At 37.0% G+C, this 25,034-nt stretch overlaps 1 protein-coding gene across 1 annotated transcript in view; it reads right to left on the reverse strand.

Moving 5' to 3' along the window:
* Window positions 1-25,034, reverse strand: part of LOC126370379 (uncharacterized) — a 380,386-nt gene that overhangs the window by 231,169 nt on the left and 124,183 nt on the right. The window contains exon 14 of the mRNA XM_050015216.1: window positions 8,383-8,455. Within this exon, the coding sequence (XP_049871173.1) occupies window positions 8,383-8,455 (73 nt within the window). The remainder of the gene's footprint in view (window positions 1-8,382; window positions 8,456-25,034) is intronic.

A 25,034-nucleotide genomic window follows, 5' to 3' on the forward strand; every position in this document is an offset into this window, starting at 1 on the left:
TAGTTACACTTTGAATCGTCATTTTTTACATAACGAACGTCTCATCCGCCTAAAACTACTGAAGCTTCTCACAACCTGTATAGCCGGCGAAAAGAAGCTGCAAGAAAAACCTCGGCACAGGGCCCTAGACGTTCTTAAAAAAAAACAAAATATTTTTATACAATTGAGTAATTTAGCTGCCTAATATCAGTTCCTAATATTAATTCCATGCATTCATATCTTCTAAATAACCACTAACTTTATGATAGCATTTTTTACAAAGTTTCTGTGTAATTACTGTCTTAAAACTGTTCAAAGAATCCCCAATGCAATCATGGTATCCTAGTCAGCTGAGGCCTTTATATTTAGTCCTTTGTTGGATGCTATTCCTCAAGTCGACTTCTAGATAATATATCTTCTGATATCGCAGGTTCCAATAAACTGTAAAATATAGATTTAAAATTTCAAAACAGAAAGGGTTTTATGATACTTTCTTTCTATTTGAATATGGGTAAGTAAGTAACTTATTAATCTGCATTTTTTCAGTGCATCCTTTGATCTCAGTGGTCGTTTCAGTTATAATCTGAAAAGGCTAAAAGGTCCAGCAAAAGAGCTTATACCCAGATTTTGAATCTACCACGTCTTTTATGTGTAAACACTGGATTTAATGTCAAAAGACTAAGGCTGACAAATAGTTTTACCAACGCTCGCTCGTCGAAAGTTACATCAAGTCCGGCCCTAGCCCTTCATACATAATTCAGCGTCGGGCGCTCATCATCCCGGCATATCGCCTTTTCTCTGTACTTACACGTTATATTACCGTGGCGGATGTCGGAGTGTATAGTCGTCAGGATTACGTGTTGCCCATCACTATTATGTATAAGGCGACTAATAACATTTGTCTTAATTAAGTATAATATGTTCTTCATTTCAACTGTTGTCGGTCACTTGCCAGTTTCACTTTTGGATATTACATACATAAACTCACGCCTATTTCCCACCGGGGTAAGCAGAGACTATAGAATTACATTTGCTTCGATCCTAACACACTTGTCTTGCTTTCTCCACATTCATCAATAGATAAGATAGATGGTTAGGTTTTTGGATAATCTGTAATTTGATTTTCGAAATAATATTATTGAGATACGAATTCTGACACTTACTACATAAATAAAGACGTGACCTTGAACATAATATTGGAAGGAAAAAATAATTAGTGTGGATAAATATAAAAAAATCAAAAATGAATTATTTATTTTTCTTTTATATTTTCCTTCCTCTGTCAAAATGATCCAATATAGGAAATTTTAAAGGGGTAATATGATAAACATAATGTTATTACAAAATAATAAAGGTTAGATAAACCGACACAGTGTAATTGAGGAAACACTTTTTACTTTCTTTATTTATTTTTTAGGTCGTTATTGATGTGAAAAAAGATAACACATAGAATATTAACTCTAAATACGCTTTCTTCGAAAAAAAACTAATTTTACTATGTCAAAGTGCTCTAATACATACACTAATTAATTCATATTAGGGTAGGTAGAGCAACAATGTTAAAAAAGAAACCTACAGCCACAGTTATGGGAACCATATAAATATTATTTTTCACTGAAATCCCTGTTATGCTGAACTGAGCTTAGTTGACTTCTACGGCATGTGATTTTGTCTGCTCTTACTTATCCAATTTTTGAAAGAAAAAGCAACTACAATATAAAATATACTTAATACACAACATACATACACATACATACTATACTTCTTCGTCAAAAATTACTTCAAAAACTTTACCCCTAGGACGTTCCAACTATTACACTAACGCAGACCTATATAATAGAGGCAAAAAATTCAAAATATGTGTCCCATTCGTACACTGTCCAGGGCGCGACCGTTTGTTCCTGAAACGTTTCCACAAAAATGCCAGTTGTTGAAACCTCGCAGGAATATTTACAGAGACCACTTCCCACTTGTACTTTTTTCCCGCACTTTTTTACCCTCACTCCCTTGTTTCCTGTGATGAACATTAACTTGTTCAAAAGCTGAAACGGCACTCGGCTCTACCAGTGAATACATTCGAATAAAATGATTTTTGTTGCGCTACAAAATGCATTTGACCTATTTCGGCTGTGATAGCGATTTGTCACGTATCCCGTTTTTCGTTACGCCTAAACACTGGCAGTTGACAGTGGACACAATTGATTTTGTACTGCGATCGCGTAAACAATGAAAGTGAAAACCAACAATAGATTGCGAAGCGAATGTTCGATTTTTTTTTACTTTATGTCCATATTATTTTAGATACAGCTATATCTAGTTCTAATAACGTATGGTTTTTCGAGTTCTAGGTGTATTTTGGGCAACGTGTTAAATTGTTTTAAATCGCCTTTTATTCAACAACATAATAACTATCTGTGAATTTGTTACCGAGCAAAATTTTACACAGTAATCAGAATCATTTATTCAACGTAATTATCATGCATAAACTTGTTGAAGGTCAATATAACATTCTTGAAATTACGTCATTTCGCAAGGTGTTATGGCTGAGGAGAAGAAATGACAAGAAACTGCAACAGCAACACAGAAGTCCGCTACTTGACCAAACAAACGCTGAGGACTCTACTCGAATGCCTGACGTCCCCAGGTGATTAGAGACTCACCACTATTAAAATCCGTGCTTGTTATGCAAATTACCATCAACCCCATTCTACTCATTTTGCGCACATTAATCCGTGTGAAAATAACCCGCAAAGATTTCACCTCTAGCATCACAAAACCCTTAGGTGTCCATAAATTTTCCGCCATATTACCCATTTGGGCGGTCAGGCTGTGGCTCGCCACACTATACTCGTATGATACGCATATCGCTAGCTAAATGGAAGCAAAGAAATATAAAATATTTGCCAAGTTCACATTCAGCCCATTTGCTCATAAAAATACAAATGGACGCTTACTGATTGCATATTACCTATATAATTATAGGTAGTTATTGAAAAGTTACAAATAAAGAAGAAAAATGTTAGTATTTTTGAAATTAATTATAATAATGTACTATTTACCCGACTACGACGAAGCAAAAAGGATGGTTATGTTTACGACCGTTATGTTTGTATGTGTGTGTGTATGCACGTTTGATCCAACCTTACTTCTAAACCACCTGTCAGATTTTAACAAGTGGAGTGTCACTAGAACCATTTCGATTGTCGTCACGTTAAATTCTCTGTGGAGCCCTCTAGAGAACATAAACTGAAGATGAATACCAAATGAAAGGGCTTTATTTGCTCATTTCAAATATGTACATATTACTAGCTTTTAGTTGCGGGTTTGCTTGTATTTATTCGATAATTACGTTGAATTGATAATATTACTCAGACATGTGTTCCGGATAGGTATTTATAGGTATCTAAAATTTGGATAAAACACGCATCGAAAACACGTTATCTTAATAAATAAGACCCCAGAATAATATAAATATACAAATATAAGTTTAAAAACTAAAACCCGACTACGGAAAAATCACGGTCTGAAAAGATTATGACATTACATTTTATGCCAATAAGGATAGGCCAAAATAACAACACAGCAAATATTTTAAGTTTTGACTCAAAGGTCATCCAAAAGGTGCCTTCTACCAACACACTGTTTACCAACAACTACAAAATACGAACAAAGTTATTATATAAATAGACACTGATATACCTACGTGTTCTATGCGGTATAGAAACCGTCAATATTTGAGTTTATAGACGACGTCTCATATACAAAGCATCGCTGTAATCCGATTGAAGATGCGCTGCTTATTGCATAGAATTATCAATTAATTTACAAGTACCTACTATAAGCTCCTTAAGATACGACGTAACTATATTGATGCTAGAATATTCTGGAATTTATGCTTTGAGTTGGGTTGCAAATTAAATTATGTCTAGGAGCTTGATACTTACATCTTTCCCTATTTTGATCTTGTTAGTATTAATATATTTTTTTCACAACAGTCACTTAAAAACTAAAAGAGAAAGAGGAGAAGGCAAAAGAGGAAACAGGTGACCACAAGGAAAACTATTATCCAAACAACAACCGACTTCTATAGAAATCTCTATGCAGAAGGCGATGAAAGGAACAAAAGTCATAACAGTTCTCAAATAATCTTCTACCATGTGGGTTGTAAGGTGGTTTATTAAAGTCATTAACCCTGGTCTCAGGGTTATTATTGAGCCGCCAAAGGCCCCTAGACATGGGTCATGTAACGACTAAGTACTTACATCAGTAAGTAGTAATCGGGACCAACGGCTTACCGTGCCATCCGAAGCACGGATCATCTTACTTTTGGACAATCAGGTGATCAGAATGTTACTTCCTAATCAAACTCTTTTATAATCAGAAGTATCGCTCAGTGTACCGACTTGCTGACGCAAGCGCACAGACTGAGAAAAACCGGACAATCGGTTTACGTAATAGGCCCTAAGGTCTATAATCGAATACCGGATGACGTGAGAAGTGCAACTTCTGCCTGCATATTTAAAAACAGAATAAAAACGTGGCTTCTTGAGAAGCAATTTTACGATTTTTCATTTTTTAATTGATTATTTCAAATTTGTAATTGTAATATAATAATTTATTTATTTTATATGGAATGATATTCGATTACGATTATTATTACTTGATGATTTTATATTTAATTGATATTGTATTGATATTGTTTGTCTTATTCATGTCGATTCATTATGTACGTATAACGTACCTACTCTGAATTATTGTATTTACTTAATTAATGACTTGTAATAGTATATTACCAATAAAATTTTCATTTTCATTTTTCATTTTCATTTAGCGAAAGCTATCAGAAAAACAACAGACCATCCTGGCCGGACTACACCGAACGCCTCTAGTGACACCCTTTTTTTTTTTTTTAGCGTTGGGAAATGCTTTACGCATACCACGCCACCCGGGGGGGCGACGTGGTTATGTGGGACTCCCCGGGTGTTGCCACCCGGTATACCCACTAAAAGCCAACGGTGTTCCTACTTGTCCACTGTGGTGCCAGGACCCGGGAATCGCCGAAGCATACTTCCGCGACCCGGCAGTGGTTGGCCTGTGAGGCCTCGCCTCATCGTGAGTGGCGTGCGCGGAACACGCACGCAACGCCTACTCGAGCCGGTTGTTGTTGGAACGACAGACTCCCCCGAGTCTGCCGCCCGTGGCTCTCTGGGTCTCCCCCTTATTCAAATTCAAATTCAAAAATATCTTTATTCAGTAGGTAACATAGTTACACTTTGAATCGTCAATTTTACATAACGAACGTCTCATCCGCCTAAAACTACTGCAGCTTCTCACAACCTGTATAGCCGGGGAAAAGAAGCTGCAAGAAAAACCTCGGCACAGGGCCCTAGACGTTCTTTAAAAAAATAAAAATAAACATAAAACATAAAATATTGGTATACAATTGAGTAATTTAGCTGCCTAATATCAGTTCTCAGACAGTTAATCCCATGCATTCATATCTTCTAAATAATCACTAACTTTATAATAACCTTTTTTGTAAAGTTTTTGTTTAACTACTGTCTTAAAACAGTTGAAAGGCAAATTCTGAATGTCAATGGGAATCTTATTGTAAAAACGTATACATTGCCCCTTAAAAGATTTAGTAATCTTATGTAATCGACTGACTTGTAAAGCAAGTTTATTTTTATTCCTGGTATTAACAATGTGCCCTCCTCCTCTAGTCCAGTGCACACAGGGTGAGACCCGCATCGGTTTTTGGGCGAAAGATGGCCGACATCCGCCCGCCATCCCCGCCCCGAAACCGAATCCGTGGTGGGAGTGAAATTCCCTCACACAAGCTGGTCTGGTCTCCCGCCCCGTTTGCACGGGGCGAAACCGAGACCATCACCACACCACACAGAGCCGTCAGTTCGTGTTCATGGGCTCACCACCAACACGTCCCGCGGCCTGCGGGCGGGAAGGTCGCGAGGAGGCCCGAGGGCCATCGCGAACCTTCCGCTTGTTCCTCGACTGGGCAGTACATTTTGAACTGCCCAGTCGGTGCTCTAGTGACACCCTATTTCTTAAATATACATGATGTTAGTGACATTGTAACGAATACTGAGGGGGATGATTCAGCCCATGATTCTGAGTATGTTTTTTTGTTTTTTTTTTTAAATTATTTTCAATTCTATACTTTTCCTATGGAAAAGTTGATATTAACTCAGAATAATGAGCTGAATCATCCCCTTCAGTATTTGTTACGAAGTCACTTGCACCATGGACAAGTACATACAAGTAGCCATACATGTAGATAGGGTGTTAGTGACATCGTAACAAATTCTGAGGGGGATGATTCAGAACATAATTCAGAAGTGCATTTTAAGAAACTTTACTTTTGTGACGGAAAATTCTACTTGATATCAACTCAGAATCATGGCCTGAATCATTCCTCAAAGTTATCGTTACGATGTCACTAACATCCTGTATATACCATACATACATAGCAGTCAAATACATAAACCCTCCTTGGGGCTTCGCCGCAGTCGGGTAAAAAGCATTTCAGGCACTTCAATCACTTTACTCAAAAGGGACGTCAAACACGAACTTTACATAGGTTGTTCTCGGTTACATAGACGCTGCCATTTTGTATTGAGGTCCTAAAGTGCGTGGTGAAAACCTTTAAACACAGATAAATATATTAACAAATCAATTTAGTTCGAAGTTTCATTGCGAATCGTAGCAATCAATCATCGCCAAAACTAGCTTTGTAAGCAAGAATAAGCCTATATTTAAGGTACCTTTTCGTGCGTAGAAATCGCCTTCTTGCCCGAAGTATACCTACACAAAGTAGAATATTTCTGTCTTCAAAGTGTGACCTTTTTATCGTCAGTAAGAAATCAATCAATAAAAATGTGATTTTCGCTTTTGCTGTCCGAAGCCATTAGCGCGAGCTGGCGTAATGCCAGCTTAAGCCGTCGGCTTTAAACGCAGCTTAAGCTTAAACCGGCCGGGGTTAGTGTGACCGCAGCCTTAGTGTGCGTAGCGGAACGGCCGATATATTAACCAATATTTCGAAGCTTAAATGCACATGATCTAATATTAAATATTTACCTAGAATACGATAGAAAACAATTTAACACTATCATTTTTATTCATGGGAAATTTATTTTAAATATTACGAAAGCTCAGTGAAATGCGGGTTCTTCGATTATCTTACGATGGATGTACCTGTGACTACCGCAATTAGGATAAAGCGAAAAAGAAACCGATTATATTATATTGTCTTTTCATTAAAATGTTCATTAACAAATAATAATTGATGTTATTAAAAACGCCTACTGACTTTTTCTCTGAAACAGTTGCAGGAGAACGTAGTGAACACAGGTATAATCTCACGGAAGCATCAACAAACGGATATAATAATTCATTTTATAATTAGGTGGAAATATTTCGAACAATATCGTGCAGTTCGGTGTCAATGACTGCCACCCAACATGCAACGACCTAACGGTCGCAACGATAAAAAAGAGTGAGCAATCATCTGTTTATATAGGCCCATCTGTATATAACCGCTTACTACCGGAAATACTGGATGCAGCGTCCACCCAATCTTTTAAAAAGCTCATAAAAGAACATATTCTATGAATTTTATAAATTTCTTTACTATAATAATCTATACAGTTAATTAATGTACTTACCAATGACATGTAGCTTACGTTACCAATAAAGATTTGTATTAAATAGAAAATATAGAGCTACCTATACTATAAAAGTCTCTTGTTTGTGTCTCCGGATGCAGAATTCAGAATTTGAATATTTTCACTCCTTTTGGGGAGCACCCCCGCTGACGTTGCCGAAGTTGCTCTACTATTCCAAACATTCGACAATGAAAGAAGAAAAGGTTTGGAATTGAATGAAGGTAGGAACAATTATTTCTTGCAGTTATTGACTAATTTTTAAACAGTATAATTACTTACTATTAAACAATATATTTATTAGAAAAACTCAGCTCAACAAAATTATTTTGATTGTAACGTCTGTATCCTATTCTTGTAAAACTGATGTAAATAATGCATTGTTCAAAATCAAATCAGATATGTTTATTACTTTGATTGATTGTTCAAAATCAAATCAAATATTCTTTATTTATGTTAATTTTCTTGAGCGGCAGTTTCTCATCCTTTGTCATAAAGTTAATTTACACGGTCCGAAGCGCAGTAGAAGATAATGTGATAGGACAAAATGAAAATGGAAACAAGTCTTCCAATAAGAATTCTAGAAAGATCCTTTATCGGAAATAAATTAATTTGATAAAAGCATTTTTATATCAATTGTCTTGTACTGCGATAAGTAAGTTTCAATGTAACCGTTACCTTATTTGAGTGCAATAAAGTATATTTGTATGCGTTATCAACTTACTTGGGTTGACAGCATGCCCCTCATCCACGACGTGCATCGACAGATGAAGGAGCACCAGCAAGATTGCTGACAACTGGAACAAAACAAAATACACATATCAGTTACAGTGAAATAAATATTTTTTAACTAGGAGTGTCGGTTCGAACCTTAGCACCAGACGTACACCAAAGAGTTACCGCCTAAACCCCGCGTATTTCGAGAAAGTCGCCATATAACAAAATTATCGACTCGTTAAGACGCTTGGAATGAGATATCTCTGAAATCTGTTGGTGAAGGGGGACGTTTTGACTCATTGTCCTTTATCGTAAGTGCAATTTTCGCTAACACTGTTGGATCGACGGCGATACGGCTCACCACTCATATGACGCTGGACTAACAGAAACCTCGGTGAAGCTTGGATACTCAGTTCATCATGTGATGGACATCCAGACGTAGATACATATGACCAGCTCAACGGGAATACAGTCGTCAGCTTAACATAACATTATGTTAAGGTTTCTACTTAAGTATTTTTTACTTAATTTTTCATAGAAAAGTTCAGTAATCCTATATTGAAAAAGAATTTTGTTCTTTTTTTATTGTCAGCAGTATACAAAGGAAAACAATTGTGTGATCTTCACAGCAGATGGTTATAGATGATCATCATTTAAAAAAACTAAAATCCATTTCCTTTTACATGATGGACCGTTATAATAGGTATCACCTTCCACCAGAGTAAAACCACTCGTGAGTTTTGATACTTTATTTTTGCGAACGCAACCGATGTCCCACATCCGTCGCACTATATGTAAAGGCGGAAAAAAAATAGTGCAGGCCTCCGCAAACAAGTTTGTTCCTGTCAGTCGTCCAGGGGTCGTGCTAGGGATGACAGTGAAATTCGACCGCCTTATATGACACCCGGAGCAACTGTAACTACTAATAATACGATCCATTTTCCTTTGAATCCTAAGTTATGCATAATTGACAAATGATTGAAATATTTAATATTGCTCTTATAGTTCACCATATCCAACTAACGACCTCCGTGGTCCAGAGGTCCTGGGTTCGATTCCCCATATATATTGGGGACCCTAGTTTGATTAGCACATTACAGGCTGATCACCTGATTGTCCGAAAGTAAGATGATCCGTGCTTCGGAAGGCACGTTAAGCCGTTGGTCCCGGTTGCTGCTTACTGATGTAAGTAAGTAGTCGTTACATGAGCCATATCAGGGGCCTTTGGCGGCTTAATAGTAACACTGACACCAGGGTTGAAGAGGTTGGTACTCCACCTCACAACCCACACGATAGAAGACCATATCCGACTCAGAACCCCACACTTCATTGAAGGCTGCTTCATTAGGAGACAAGTTGCAACTGTAATACCGTCCACTACTGTTTTCCATTAAAGGATTATGAGTTCCATTTATAATGTATGTTGTACATAGTATTAATTCCTTTAAACCTGCAATTTATAAAAGTATTCTTGGATTCCAAACACTGAAAAATGCATTGAATCCATCTAGCTTTACTCTGTATTTGAATTAATGCATGCTACGCAAGTAGATAGACCGACATACATAATGTAACATGCGGAGCAGTGCATCATTGTATACACATACCTAAACACTTTCATCTTCACGTTATCTAGAATGAACACGCATGCAACTCAATAGTCAGATAACGGTCCTGATGTACTTATATTATAAAATTGTATCTTAACGCTATCTAACCTGCTGCCCTATTGGTTGCGCAACCAAGACATTAGGGGGGTTAAAGAGGCCACATCGAAGTAATTCATCTTAAAAGCAATAATTTTATATGCGCAAATGTCAAATTACTATATTGCTTATTGGATGAATTGCTTTAATGTGGCCTTTTTAACCAACCCCCCCCCCCCCCCAGGTATCAACAGCATACATTGTGTTAGTGGCGCGATTGTGGTGAATACACCATAGTGTCCATCCAGGTATAGCGTAATACGTTCAAGAGGAAACTCTGTGAAAGTTTTATCCTAACAACTTGAATTAATTCCACATTTCATAATTTACCACCGTAAAAACATTAAAGTGTTCAAATACATTTATAATCTCAGCAGAAATCCGAGCATTTTATAGCCTCAAAATTTGCCCACTATTCTTCTCCTATGACACCTTTTGTATTTAAGTCTGGTGCACTTAAAAAATGCCACAAGCTCTACCGGGTACAATGCAGCTAGTAAATTGCATTAAAATTCCGCTTTGTGCACGACAGCAGGGGCAAGATGAAAAATTAAATTTATACCAGGACTTACAAGGGATTTTTGTAATTACCCTATATATATGGCGTTCCATGCATAGTCAGAGATAAAAATAAACCTGAGACGTATCATAGAGACGAATAAGTGGCTCCTTCTGTTATAGTGGGCATTTTAGTTGCATGTCACTGCCCCGTACTATTTATCGTAATTTAGACTAGAATCGCCAATGAAGAAACAAAATCTAAATAATATTGATTACACTAATTTAAGAGTCACGCTCTTGTCGGTGTAGCATTCTCCATGCTACTATTTAGGGAAAAATAGGGCAGTGGTTTCCCTCTTGCCTTCCGCCCCGCAGTACTCTGTCGGACGCGAGTATGATGACGCCCAGAGTAGTATATTTCAAAGCCGTACTAGGACTCCTGTCCTCCGCCTCTGAATAGTACTGACAGTTACTGCTGCCCTCTATCAAATTCCAGGTTACAGTCCCTGTGATACGTCTCTTCCATCCTGCATTGCCGTACCGATAGCTCCCATCTCCGCCTCTGCAACCGTTGAGGTGTTCGCCCGTATCTCTGGGCAGGGGATCTACGTTTTACCCCGTAGGTCTGAGTCCCCATCAGAACTCAGCCACCATCTCACTCCGGTCTACTGAAGTAAGACGCGCCCACCCTCGCGGCAAGGACGCGCCAAACAGGAATTGCCCCAATGGAGGGCAGAGAAGATGACTTTGTCCTCCCTGGGGCCGGTTTAATGGTCTTTTGGAAACCGAAACCAAAGGCAGTATAATATTGATGAAGTAGATATTTTCTTTACGTCATCATACTCTTGCCCTTATGCTCTAAGTAGAGTAGGGTAAGTAGGGTCGGTGTATTTCTCTTCCACTCATTTCTGCCAATCGTCATCTCAACACTCACACCTTCCTAATAGGGTCGTCATGATCGTATACTACGTCCTTCGGGCGCCGATACTTTTCAGTAACGTCCCTAAGCGGGATGTATTCGGAAGCCGCAACCACCAGGGGATTTGGATCTCACACCTTCCAAACACACACCCTTCTCACGCAGATACATTTTTTCCGTAATAATAACTTTTTCTTTCGACGACTTTTTGTTTCTGCTCCATTCAATTGAAATTTGTGGCTCAAAATGATAAATGTAGGAAGGACTTTAGTAATTACCCAACGTATGACTCGCCGTTGAGCATACAAAACATGCTAATGTAATCTCTATTACCATTATCCCTTGTAATTGTTTAATGGTAATATTGTTATAGCCTAAATGGCTTTTTATTTTAAGTCTAAAGCGGGAATGAACATAAAAGGGGACATTTTATTTTATTCTCTAATAATAGAACTAAAACTAAATAAAATAAGTAAGTAATAAAAAAATGATCAACAAAATAAAGAAGTATAATTTTATTTTTTTGGTAGGTATTCGATTTATGGTAGGTATTACCTATAATATAATTATAATATGAGATTTACTTTGAAAGTTTCATCCAAGGACGGTAATGAAAAGTAAGTTACCGGTCAGTAAACAGCTCATAATAATTACATTATGTACCTTTACGACACTACATGACCAAAATAATTTGGCAACTTTTTCAATTATAAAGATTTGTGTACGTAAGTACTATAGCTTTACTACTACACAAATACATAATATAATTATTGCCATTAGGGAGTTTATCTGAATATAAAAGTTAGCGTAATATTTATTCACTATATAGACTTTATTTTATTCATTCACACTTTACATAATGCCTTTTTTACAATCATACGAGCCAAATCGGTCCATAATATTGCTGTATCCTGAATCCATATGTCTCTCTGATCCTAATAAATTGAAGAAAATTACGTCTCCATCAATAATAAGTAAGACAATGATTTTCCTGTTTCGATAGATATATATATTTTCATATTTGTCATTTTTCCTTTCTTTATTTCACAATAATGATTGTGAATGGGTTAATGATAAAATACCGGTAGTTAACTTTATTCTTACTCCTATTGGCTGGTTCCTTGCAGTGCAAAGAAAAACGTGAACCTATTTGAAACCTTCCACATACAGGATGTTAGTGACATCATAACGAATACTGAGGGGGATGATTCAGACCATGATCCTAAGTTAATGTCAAATGGAATTTCCCGTCGAAAAATTCATGTTATCTTTTGTGTGTTTTTTATTAGTTTCAATTCTTTACTTTTGTGATGAAAAATTTCACTTAATATTTTCTCAGAATAATCAGCTGAATGACCCTCTCATTATTCATTACGATGTCGATGTCATTCTGTAGAAGTACGTATGGGTATTAGTGACACCGGAACGAATACTGAGGGGAATGATTCAGACCATCTGAGTTGATATCAAGTGAAATTTTAGTGTCGAAACAACATTTATGATTTTTTTGTTTTTTAAATTAATTTTTAATTCTATACTTTTGCGGCAAAAAAGTCCAATTCCAGTCTGACGCATCCCTTATAGTTTATAAGTAACTAGGTAATAATTTTATTTCTGTCTGAAATGCTAGAAAAATAACATGACTGTATAATAATACTATTATGTTTCCCACAATATATTTTTTTAACAGAACTGTCGTTTAAAACCCGTAAGTAGGTGGCACGCTATAAAATATATAGTGTCATGTGGCATTCAAACCATTTTATCGTGTGAACATAATAATATTACTTTCATGCATTATGAAATCTGATTAATTAAAACTAAACATGAAATGGTTCGTTTTGTTATACTTAAGTACTTATTTAAAATAATATAATTTTATAACGCTGACATGTCTTAAGGCATATACCTAATTATAATTGCTTTGTAACTACAAGAAGCATGTTTAAATGTAATAAATATTACTTACCCGTTATGCGACATAAATAAATAAGGTTATTATTATTATAACGCAACCAAGGTGAAATAATAAACGAGGATGATTTGAAACAAACTACTATAAAATATTTTTTTTTTGTATTTCCATTACAATGAGCTTATTGGGTATTATTTACACAAAATGGCGCTGATTCCGGTCGCAAACTTAATTTACCAGTTCCAGAACTTGCTCTATCTCTTTCTTGTACCTAACGTAAGTAAAGGACAGCACTATTTTTCAAATGGTTAAACTTAAGTAAAATTAAGGTTAAAGCCACCAGTCAGATAACGGTTCGACTGTTGCCATTCTTTATAACATGCAGACGTTTTGTAGTTCCCGTAAATATATATATATATATATATATAAATGTACGTAAAAATATAAATATCAAACAGACTGCATGCGAGTAAACTGTACAACTTCGTCGATTTCATTCCAACCACGAATATGTTTCCACGAATGCACGTAAACCATACGGCGGGCGAAAAATATTTTACCCGGCAGTTTTTACTAGAGCGAGTTAGTTCTAAACAAACTTCTAGAATGTGGCCGAAGTACGCTTTAAATTCCGCACGGCATCTGGCTAGAATTTTAGTTTTATTTCCGACTAAACATGGCGAAGTTTGTGAGCGCATACTTCGAAAAATAACTCAACATACCAAGAAACCCCTCATGTGTGTATATCCCACAGAAAATGCCAAGAAACCTCTCCCGTACCAGAAAACTTAATTAATTGTCCGTAAATTCCTTCTGAGTATTCTTACCAAAATATTTGGTCGTTTAATCGAGCACATTTTCTTGTTTGTCTTTCTAAGATTTTCCCTGAGATCAGCCTTAATTAAATTTGATTCAGCCAGTTACTCATCGTTATGAGAAGTAATAAAAAATGCCTCAATATTACCGGGGGCATCGCGATTAAATATCATAATCATTCATCTGTCTTCCTTGGCAAATGTTTGCTATTTACAGTCAACATTTGACTAACTACGCCAGACCCCTATCTTAGCAAATTTAGCAGTATTATTAAATTTCAAATCCATGCAGGAGAGGCCAAATTAGTTTGGTCGCATATGTTTAGTAACACGTGGCATAGTGATAATCTAGAGTTATATTACCCCACATAACATCCATCTGCAGGCCTGTAAACTAAACGCAGTTTGATTTATAGTATGGCACATTGGGTGGCTTAATTGAAATTACAATGCACAGGCATTTGATACTCGACATGTGACCCGACAATTCAAGAACTTATGCTCTAAGTTTTTTAAAACATTTTCAAATTCAAGAAGAACATGTATTTTCATATAATAGCATTTCACCAATCGTTTGCAGAGCTGAAACACAATATTCTCTCTTCGACTTAGCATTCAAAACCTAACCCATCTTATCTGATTGAACTGACATCGCAACGTATTCAAATTCGGGCTTCATTGGACCATCTTCCGATCACAGCGAAGGGGCGAGGTGCGAAAATTGATATCGACAGATTCTGGTAAAGCGTTCCAATTATGATAGGGAAAGTGAACCTTCGTTACTTCATTTTACGACATCCGTAATGGAATCCATCGACCCCAGATCTTAATTTACTGAACATCCATAAAAATTGCACCACGACGAATCGGCTTTATATTAGTCGGATTTAATTAAAACCAAGTGCAGCTAAGTCTGATTAAAAAGGTCCGGAGTATCACGACTACTGCCACTGTCTTACCATTAATCTGGGACTTATGCTAAGACAAAGTTAAATGGCGGATTTAAATGTGGAGTTTATTAAACTTTAGATACGACGCCGCTAAAATCTGCGGGTACCTTTCACAACATGATTCTTTTTGTTTAGTGAGATTAAGGGCTTAGCTCTTAAAAGACTCTTTGTTTAAGGAATTCTGAGGAGTTTTCCAATGAGATCTTTTTTAAATCTGTGTCTAGAGATTCTGTGATCATCTGAGGTGCTTTAGTGAACGCCTTTACTCTCAAGTGAAAGATATATTTCTGATACTCTTAAGCTCAAGGGGATAAACAGATACATTACGTGTCACAATGTCTCAAACTTTGTATTTGTTTTTTTTTATTGAAACAACTTCTGTCAAAATGACACTATACTTCTTTATGGAAATTGACTGCCTGGAACCGATGTCATCTTACCTTCCCCCTCATTACCCATTCATAAAGCTTTTTGCAACTAACGCAAACAAACCACCATAGATTGTCATTTATGGTGGTTTGTTTGCGTTCAAGTTCAAGAGTTCTGTCGAACTATAGGCACTTATCTTTTATGCATTATAACGTAATTTTTGTCCTTTCCATTTTCCTTTCAATAAATTAAATATTATATATTATTATCTAATATTTTGATATATAAAGTAATAACAAGGCGAACATTATCGTGATCAAATTCTAAATGTTTGAAACAAAACACAGTTGTAAACTGTAAAACATGTAGTTATGAATAATTTTATGAGAGTTTTGTTTACTCAAATCAGGGTCAAGATACAAATAAGTAAGTATTTATTAACTTTCAACTTCTTCCACCCTGGTAATCAGGGTTACTGTTGAGCCGCCAAAGGCCCCTGACATGACTCATGTAACGACTATGTACTTACATCAGTAACTAGTAACCGGGACCAACGGCTTTAATGTGCCTTCCGAAGCACGAATCATCTTACTTTCGGACAATCAGGTGATCAGCCTGTAATGTCCTAATCTAACTACGGATCACAAAGTGATTTTTGTGATTTGTCCCCACTGGTATTCAAACCCGGGACCTCCGGATCGTGAGCCTAACGCTGAACCACGGAGGCCGATTCAACTATATAAAGAGACATACGGTCACGAGTACTAATATATGTATACACTTTGAAACCATGTCACATTAACTTTTTTGACAAATTAAACAGTAACTCTCCTTAAATGTTAAATATGATAGTGCGATAGGGTTCTAAAGTGAGCACATGATATTGCTTATGACCGTATATAATTCCATGGTCTGCCTAACTAAGAAACAGCCATGATCTTTCGCAAGTAATATAGTGAAGTTGTCTCCCAGAGGCGTTCATGTCAAGGCATATCAGCGGGTGATGTATAATGCTCATAGCTCTCTAAGGGCGAAATGTCCATCTTTGATTTATTGAGACGAAGCGACTTGTAATTTCACGCACTTTGATAATGAATGACTTTGGGATGATAAGTGTGACACGGAACTGACAACCTATTACCATAGTGAACTTATTTTTCAACGGGACTTTCCAGGCTACGTTCTCCAAAAAAAACTACAGATGGCGCTGCACAGTTTTGTCTTCGTTTAACCTTATAATTTCATGGATAACAGACAAACGCATCTTTTATCTTTGTTTTTGGATATAAATGATGACCCTTGTTATTACACCCAAACCCAACACATCTTCCACCTATTATAATTCTGATCTTCTTCTTCTGTCGTGTGGATTTTGAGGTGGATTACCAACCCCATCAACCCGAGGTTATTACTGAGCCGCCATAGGCCCCTGATGATTCTGATCAAAATAAAGAGAAGAAATACAGGTGACAACGTAATCTTATGCATATTTGATCTAAATATCAACAATGATTTTTATAATTCCTCTGCCATTACATTATATTTATGTATAATTATGTACCCTGAAGTAACTGTTTCACGTAACGCAAAAGGGGGCGGCCCAAAGAGTCCTGGCGACACTCGGTTGACCGAGAGTTGAAAACTCTCGGCATGTCATGCGAGCAAGCTACAGGGGCTGCAAAAAATCGCGAGTAGTGGAAATCTGTTATGCAAGCCCTACATCCCAACGGAGGATAAAAGGATTAGAAGAAGAAGATGTACCCCGAATAATGAGAAAGTAGGTAAATTATCACGTTAAATCTGAACAGCGCCATCTAATGTTGTGTTTGGAGAATGAAGCCTGGAAAGGCCCTTATTAATACCGATTTGTTTTTGACAAAGAAATTGAAGTATAACATTATATGATTAATTGATTCCATTTTCAAAACCGCTATCTAGGATAAGATGGAGTTTAAAATAATAATTATAAATAGCTACCTACAATATTTTTATTATTACTCTGTTGACAAAGAGTAATGGGGTTTACTTGTATACGCCTTATTGATAATATTCAACCGCGACAGAAAATAGTTTTCCAAAAGTTGAGTTGAGTTGTTTTAGTTTGTCATCCCGTGATCATGGCACTTGCAACAGTGTCGAAATATCGGGAGTCTCATATCCCCATTTAAACGCGGTAAGAACCCGTTATTATGTGTTTTAATTATAGTTTTCCAAGTATAATTAACGTAAAAAGACCACGTACATTAGCTCATATTAGAACAACTATAAATTAACCTGTCCTTTACACAAATGGCCTCATGAATATTTATTCAGGCAGGTAACGTTTTTAAAAAACTATTTTTACCCAGAAAAGTGGGCGACGGGACGGACGGGATTACTTGTACTAACAAGTTTATGTTAAAATTGCATCAAAAGCTCCGTTGCCAGGAAAAGTTAGCTTTAAAAATGTTTAAGAGCACCTCCGAAAGGAATAAAATTGTCTTAGCTATAAATGCATAGAGTTCATAAAAAGTTTTTAAGAACATCCCTTGAATACTGAACTTGTCCCGCCCTGTTTTATGATGAGCGGAACCCGTGGGCGGCTGTTATAAATCTCGACTGCAGCGTGTTTTAAGAATATTAAGAAATAAATACACACGTCAATTCTTGCACAAAACCTGGAATATTCCTCGCTAAATATTACTAACAAATGCAACAAAAGTTTTGAGTTTCATACTCAGTTAAGTAAGGTCGCATTGTATTTCTGTTTACGTATATTAATCTTGTTTTAAGCCGTGGTAGCCCAATTGGAAGAACCCTTTAGTCTCACTGTGAGGTCGCAGGTTCAAATCCCAGCACGGGCCTAAACCAACGATTTTCGATTTTGTTTTCGAATTCATGTTTGAATCATAAATAATTATCACGTGCTCAGCAGAGAAGGAAAACATCATGAGGAAACCCACATTTCCGAGAAACGCGTTTCGGTAACCTAACCTTAGGCTGGTTTTTCTTTTACAGGTTGGAACTAGGCTGTTGCTTCTGTGAAAATCCGGATTTGTCAAATCTTCAGATTAAAAAATAAGTTGCGGACCTCGTGAATGTTTTTTTTTTTTGCACGAATCAGAGAGTACTGTTCTCTAAGTACCGTGGATTTATGTAAATGGGATTTTCTTTCGATTGAGAGGATCTGTGGCTGTAACTGCTTTGGTGTTCCACGAAACCAATATCAATAAGTATTGTAAAAGTAAACTTATTATGATTGCAATGTTAAAGTGACTTTCACTGTTTTATCTCTGAAGCATTTTATACTTTTTGAAGTGGCAGTTGATGTAAATATAACTTGACGTGGACCATCATATTTTTAGTTTGTATCTACTTTTATTTGAGGAGCTCGGTGGCGCAGCGGTAAACGCGCTACGTCTGCCATTGTTGAAGTTAAGCAACTTACGCAAAGGAAGGTCATAGGATGGTTGACCACAAATAAAACGTTTTCATCTCGAGCTCCTCCGTGTTTCGGAAGGCACGTTAAGCCGTTGGTCCCGGCTGCATTCAGTCGTTAATAACCATCAATCCGCACTGGGCCCGCCCGCGTGATGGTTTAAGGCCCGATCTCCCTATCCATCTATAGGGAAGGCCCGTGCCCCAGCAGTGGGGACGTTTATGGGCTGATGATGATGAAGGGCTTCGCGCAATAACGCGACATCTAAATGCGGATATGGATATTATAAGGCATATACTTTGCACGCTATGCGCCACACGCCTTCATATTTGTTGCAAGGTATGTGTGTAAGGCGTGCGGCTTAAGGCATGCTCATAATGTGTGTATCCGCCTTAAGGATATTTATATTTGTAAGTATCAAAATCGATTTCATAGTTTAATCCAGAGAGAGCGACATTAATATTACCAGGGTTGATGAGGTTGGGAATTCACCTCACAACCCACACGATAGAAGTATTATTGTTATAGTAGTATTACACTCCATCATTTATGTGCCAATTTTCATCCAAATCGGCCCAGCTGTTTAGATGTGAGTTGTTAGGTAACATACAGTCATATATTATTCACACGATAGAAGAGAAGAGTTATAAATCAGAGGTGTTTTCTTTGTCGTGACTTATTGTAGATTTGCTGCAAATGGCAATGAATTACGTGGCCGGAAAAAATGCGAAGTTTTACTTTAACGACGTAAAATTCGCGATACGCAATATTTTTCCGTAATAAATACTGAATTCCATAAAAGAGATGCGATCTAGGGTAATATGCCGTAATAAAAAGAACAATCGTCGAGAATCACGGCGAGAGAGTTCCGAGCAACAACATCGACCGTGGTCCCACCAAATGGCCTCACATCAAATGAAAGGCTGGTTGTTTATCTAAACAACGAGAATGTACATAGCTTAGGGAACGCAGATACGACAACCCGGGGAGTAGTGCAAAATAAAACAACGATAATAACAGGAACTGCCCACTACATTCACAATTTCTTTCATCCTAAGTTGCCTAAGTTGCTGGCAGAAATTGTTGTTTAATAATAAGGCCACCTATTGTGCTCATTTTATCCGTTAGTACTTGTCCTTGTGAAATAAAGTATTATTGATTGATTGAGAATTCAATGCTTACACAACACATATCACTTACGGGCTGTTTCACCATTTATTTATTTGTACACAATAGAACAGACAAAAGAAACATACAAAGAAAACAGACAGTTCAGCTTATCTCTAAGAAAGAGCCACCATGTGCTGATAAAGTGTCAGATAGCCTTTTATTTACACTATTGTAATGATAAGCTTATCCAGAACTTATCTAACCGTATAAAATAGCCTATATATATCCCACTATTGGGCACCCCGCCCCGCCCCTTTATCAACTAGAGGGGGATAATCGAAATATACTTAGTGTAAATTTAGTGGTGGTAGAAAGATGATCTGACAGCCTTCAGACAGTCAGCAAACCTTCATGGCTCAGGAACTAGATAAGGACGTAGTTGTCACAAGAGGCATGTCACGGGCCTTTGACGGCTCTATAATAACCCTGACACCAGGATTACTGAGTTCGATAATCTCACAGCCCTTTTATAGAAGTAGAAGTTATCAAATGGTGAAACAACAATTTACATATTAACATAAAGGTTACAAATAACATCATGAACATCAAACAAACAAATATTGTTCTTTAAACAAAAATAAGACAATATTATAAAGATGAGGAAAAATTTCCAAAGTCACAACACAATAAGTAATTTCTATTAACTAAAACGAAATAAGAAGTTAAAATACACTGTTTGAATAATTTTCGAACTCTGTTAAAATAAACATATTTTTTTTAATAAATTCTAGTGCTGGTTGTCTTTGTGTACGCTTTCCCTATAAACCTACAATCTCTATGAATGGGCGATGTGGTAGACGGATGATCCTTATTTGTTACATTCAACAATCCACGCGACTCCATACAGCCGGATCTGAGTGAAATGGTTCAAGCTGAGAATAATAAAATATGCTGATGACAGTACCGTCCTCACCCCATTTGCTTCGCCCAGGAGCCATTCGTAAGTTCTGCCCAAATAATTGCTTAATGTTATGACCATTCCCGCAAGTGCTTACTCACAAATATTTGTATTTTTACCATTCTTGGTGGACCAAGAATGGTATAAGTTGTAGTAGTATAAGTTGACGCATCTATGTGGACATAGATGCGTCAACTTATACTACGAAGTTTATAGTAAAAATAATGTAAGAAACTATGTTTATGGTGCAATAGAACATGAAACATGACTGGTATTATTCGGACTAGAAGCATAATATATCAAGCTAGCCAGATCCAAGTAAGACGAAAACTTGCCAAATATGTTTAGAACTAAGCTGTGGAGCTATAAACAAATTTGTATCGTAAACTCGCACAAATCATGCCAGCGATGAAGGGGCTAAGTTGAGCAATAAAAGGGGCGCAGTATGGTGCCAGCAAATGGTCAAATGATGATAACACAAGTACGGCCACGCTTCGACGGGACTCGAGTCCGTAATAAATGGATTATTATGGCTTTTATGGGCGTTAGTGACGTGAACCAATGGATGATAGTGAATTGTGGTATTTAAGAACGATTTAGTAGGTTTGACTCTGAGCTTATGCTGCTGCAAATAGAAAGAGCGTGATCAAGTCGGACTAATCGGCAAATGAAGTTGTAACTATTGAACTCGCTATTGTTTGTTAGACACTTTTTCAACATTGAACATAATCATCTTCAAACAACAGTTTTTAATTGACGTTCAACAGAACATAGAAATGAATTGTTTTACATACATACATACATAAACTCACGCCCGTAATCCCTAATGGGGTGGGCAGAGCCACAAGTAATCAAAGACAACTTGCAGCCACTGTTGATACGAATTCCAAAGATGGATATGATGAACCTTATGGTGATAAGGGATCAGCCTATCGCCCATAACATTAGTCCATCATGTTAGAGGACACAATCCCTCTGTCGGTTTTTACGACATGCCCGGGAAGAGAAGCAGCTGAACGTGTTCTATGTTTTTTATATGCTCCCAGAACAGCATAGAAGCGAAGAATTGTTTTACAAATTATGGTAAGTAGGTATTTTCTTTTTATAAGCAATAACTCCTAACAATAAGTTTGCTATAAGGAGAGGTTGCCTGTCCCTATTTGAAAAGTAGTTCATTAGTTATACGGTTATACCCCATCATTCTATACATATAAATAAGGTAAGTAAATAGGTACCAACTGATTTAATGTTACTAGTATAAAAACTTTCTCATTCCTCCTGAATGACAAAGGGGAGATTTTCATCTCAAAGTCATAAGAACTTATGACGTATGACACAAAAGGATGCGAGGACTGCTATGAAAATAGGAAACGCACTCGTAAATGACTGCCTTAATTAGAAAAGCTAGACAATAGAACCATAATCTCATGGATTATTTGCCTTTACTAGTCATCAGATAAACGTCATCTGATTACAGAAGTACAAAAATTGTCACCTAAGAAGATGAACCATTTAAGGTGAAAGTTGATGAACCCTATTATAACCGGGCGATCATTTTGGAACACGCACAATTTTCGAATTTGCACAAGATAAGTGAAGTTAGAGAGATTATGTCGATATATTGCCTTGTAGAGTTATGTGATAAATGAGTACCTCTTTGAGTTTTAATTAAAATGATTCTGTCTTCGACAGGTCCAGTTTATCTATATTTGAGTACACATTCGTGTTTCCAAGTAAACCTAAGTTCAAAGTATATTGGATTTCCGTAAAGAGGTTGCAACTTTAACAACATTTCAGAGAAATTGGTAAAGCAAGAACCTTTATACTTCATGAAGCGTCCAGACTTTATTCCTTATGGCAGTACTTATGAATAGTTAACCCTTTTCCACATAACAGATTAAGTAGCGAAACTTCCGTATAATGCTTTTTGCACGAATAACTGCTAGTAACACATGAACGTGAACTAAGTCAACAGGGTGAGTCTTAGTTGTAGTTTGTGTCTAACGCAGGCTTGTAAGTTAAGCGACGTAAACAAGGGCTGTGAAATTGCTGTAATACCTGCCCGAATGTTCGCGAGTAGCGAATTGACGAGTAGAAAAAAACAAGTAATTCATGACATAACAAATATCAACTGCAATGGAACCTTCGCGAAAATGAAAGGACGTTTCAGACATGTTGGAGACGCCCTGCGTTGACTTGTTCTAGGGAATAGTTTTATATCACCTCCAATAATTTCAAGGATCAAAAACCCCAAACAACATTGCCTAAAAAACAAAATAATCATTCATTTAACTTGAACTACTTTTAAAATAAAAAAGAATCGTTTGTCGCTGTATCGTCATCATTCAGACCACAATTCTAGCAAGGTACATCACGCTCTAGAGACTATGACCGCGAGTCCATAAACGAGAGAGGTTAATGCTTTTTGGCGTCGCACTACATTTCAGGACTGTTGGAACGAGTTTGAGGAGTTGACTATTTTGTTTTACGTTATTCCGAAAATGTGAATAGAAACATGACGAACCGTAATACCGCTTAGCTAGAAGTTGTGAAATTGTGACTGAAATTAAAAGAGATACCTCTTTGTTGAGATAGTTTTAAAGTGTAGAACGAATAAATGAATTCAATATTACGACATTTACTCCAGGAAGACGTATGTTTACGCAATTAACAACATAGGTGCTGTAATAAGGTTTTCTTATGTCAGTTGAGGAGCTCGGTGGGCGCGCGGTAAACGCGCTCGGTCTGCGATTGTTGAAGTTAAGCAACTTTCGCAGAGGCCGGTCATAGGATGGGTGACCACAAAAAAAAGTTTTCATCTCGAGCTCCTTCGTGCTTCGGAAGGCACGTTAAGCCGTTAGTCCCGGCTGCATTAGCAGTCGTTAATAACTACCAATCCGCACTGGGCCCGCGTGGTGGTTTAAGGCCCGATTTCCCTGTCCATCCATAGGGAAGGCCCGTGCCCCAGCAGTGGGGATGTTAATGGGCTGGTGATGATTATGTCAGTCGCGACAACGCATATAATAATTAAAAACTGCAAGAAACAGACATACATACATTCACTCGAAAAACAGTACGTCAAGTAAAATTAGTCTCAGAACAGATCGAATGAAATCTGTTGTTTTTGTAAATTATGTTTGAATAATTTCAAAGTTTTCTTTATGTTGTAGTGAATCCAGACATCCTTGTTACTAGGTAAATATTTTACGTAAAATACAGGGCCTGTGAACTTTGGTATTCGTTCAAAACTGAACCACTAATTTCCTCTATTCCATGATTCTAAGAACCGTCACGAACAATCAATGTCAATCTAAATTGGGCTCTGACTCAAACATTTTAAATCATTAATTTACTTTGTTTAATGTTAGCTTTCCGAGTCACACCTGAATTCAGGAGTGTTCTTTACTTAGTTAATGTAGCCCAGCCCATTTATAAATGTGATTACTTTTTACATGATAGCGTCATAGTGTCAACAATATTTAGGGCCCTATCTCATTGGGATATCATAGTCGTGCCACCACGGTAGCACCACCAACAAATTCTATACAATTGTATAAAGGGTACTTCACGCAACGCGGTAACGCAATTACCTTTTTTGCGGCAACCGAGATAGGGCCGTAAGGACCTGATTCACCATCTACTTATTATTATTGTCTTCTTCTATCATGTGACAACTACGTACTTACATCAGTAAGTAGTAACCGGGACCAACAGCTTAACGTGCCTTCCGAAGCACGGATCATCTAGTTCTTAATTTCTTTTTTTTTTTCAGATAGAAGAGATATTATTGTATTTTCTACCAGTCTAGAACTATCAGACAGACATTTTTTGTTTAATATGTCGAAAAGCATGTCACGATCAAAACCATGTATGTTTAAAAATGTTTTCTTGGAGAATAAAACTTGGCAGTTTTGCTACAATAATTTTCTACAGAATTATAAATATAGTTATGTTTATAATGGCGCAAGGGGTAACGAATCACCTTCTAGAGTTTTCTA

The sequence above is a fragment of the Pectinophora gossypiella genome, chromosome 10 (genome assembly GCF_024362695.1).
Source record: "Pectinophora gossypiella chromosome 10, ilPecGoss1.1, whole genome shotgun sequence".
NCBI classification, from domain to species: domain Eukaryota; kingdom Metazoa; phylum Arthropoda; class Insecta; order Lepidoptera; family Gelechiidae; genus Pectinophora; species Pectinophora gossypiella.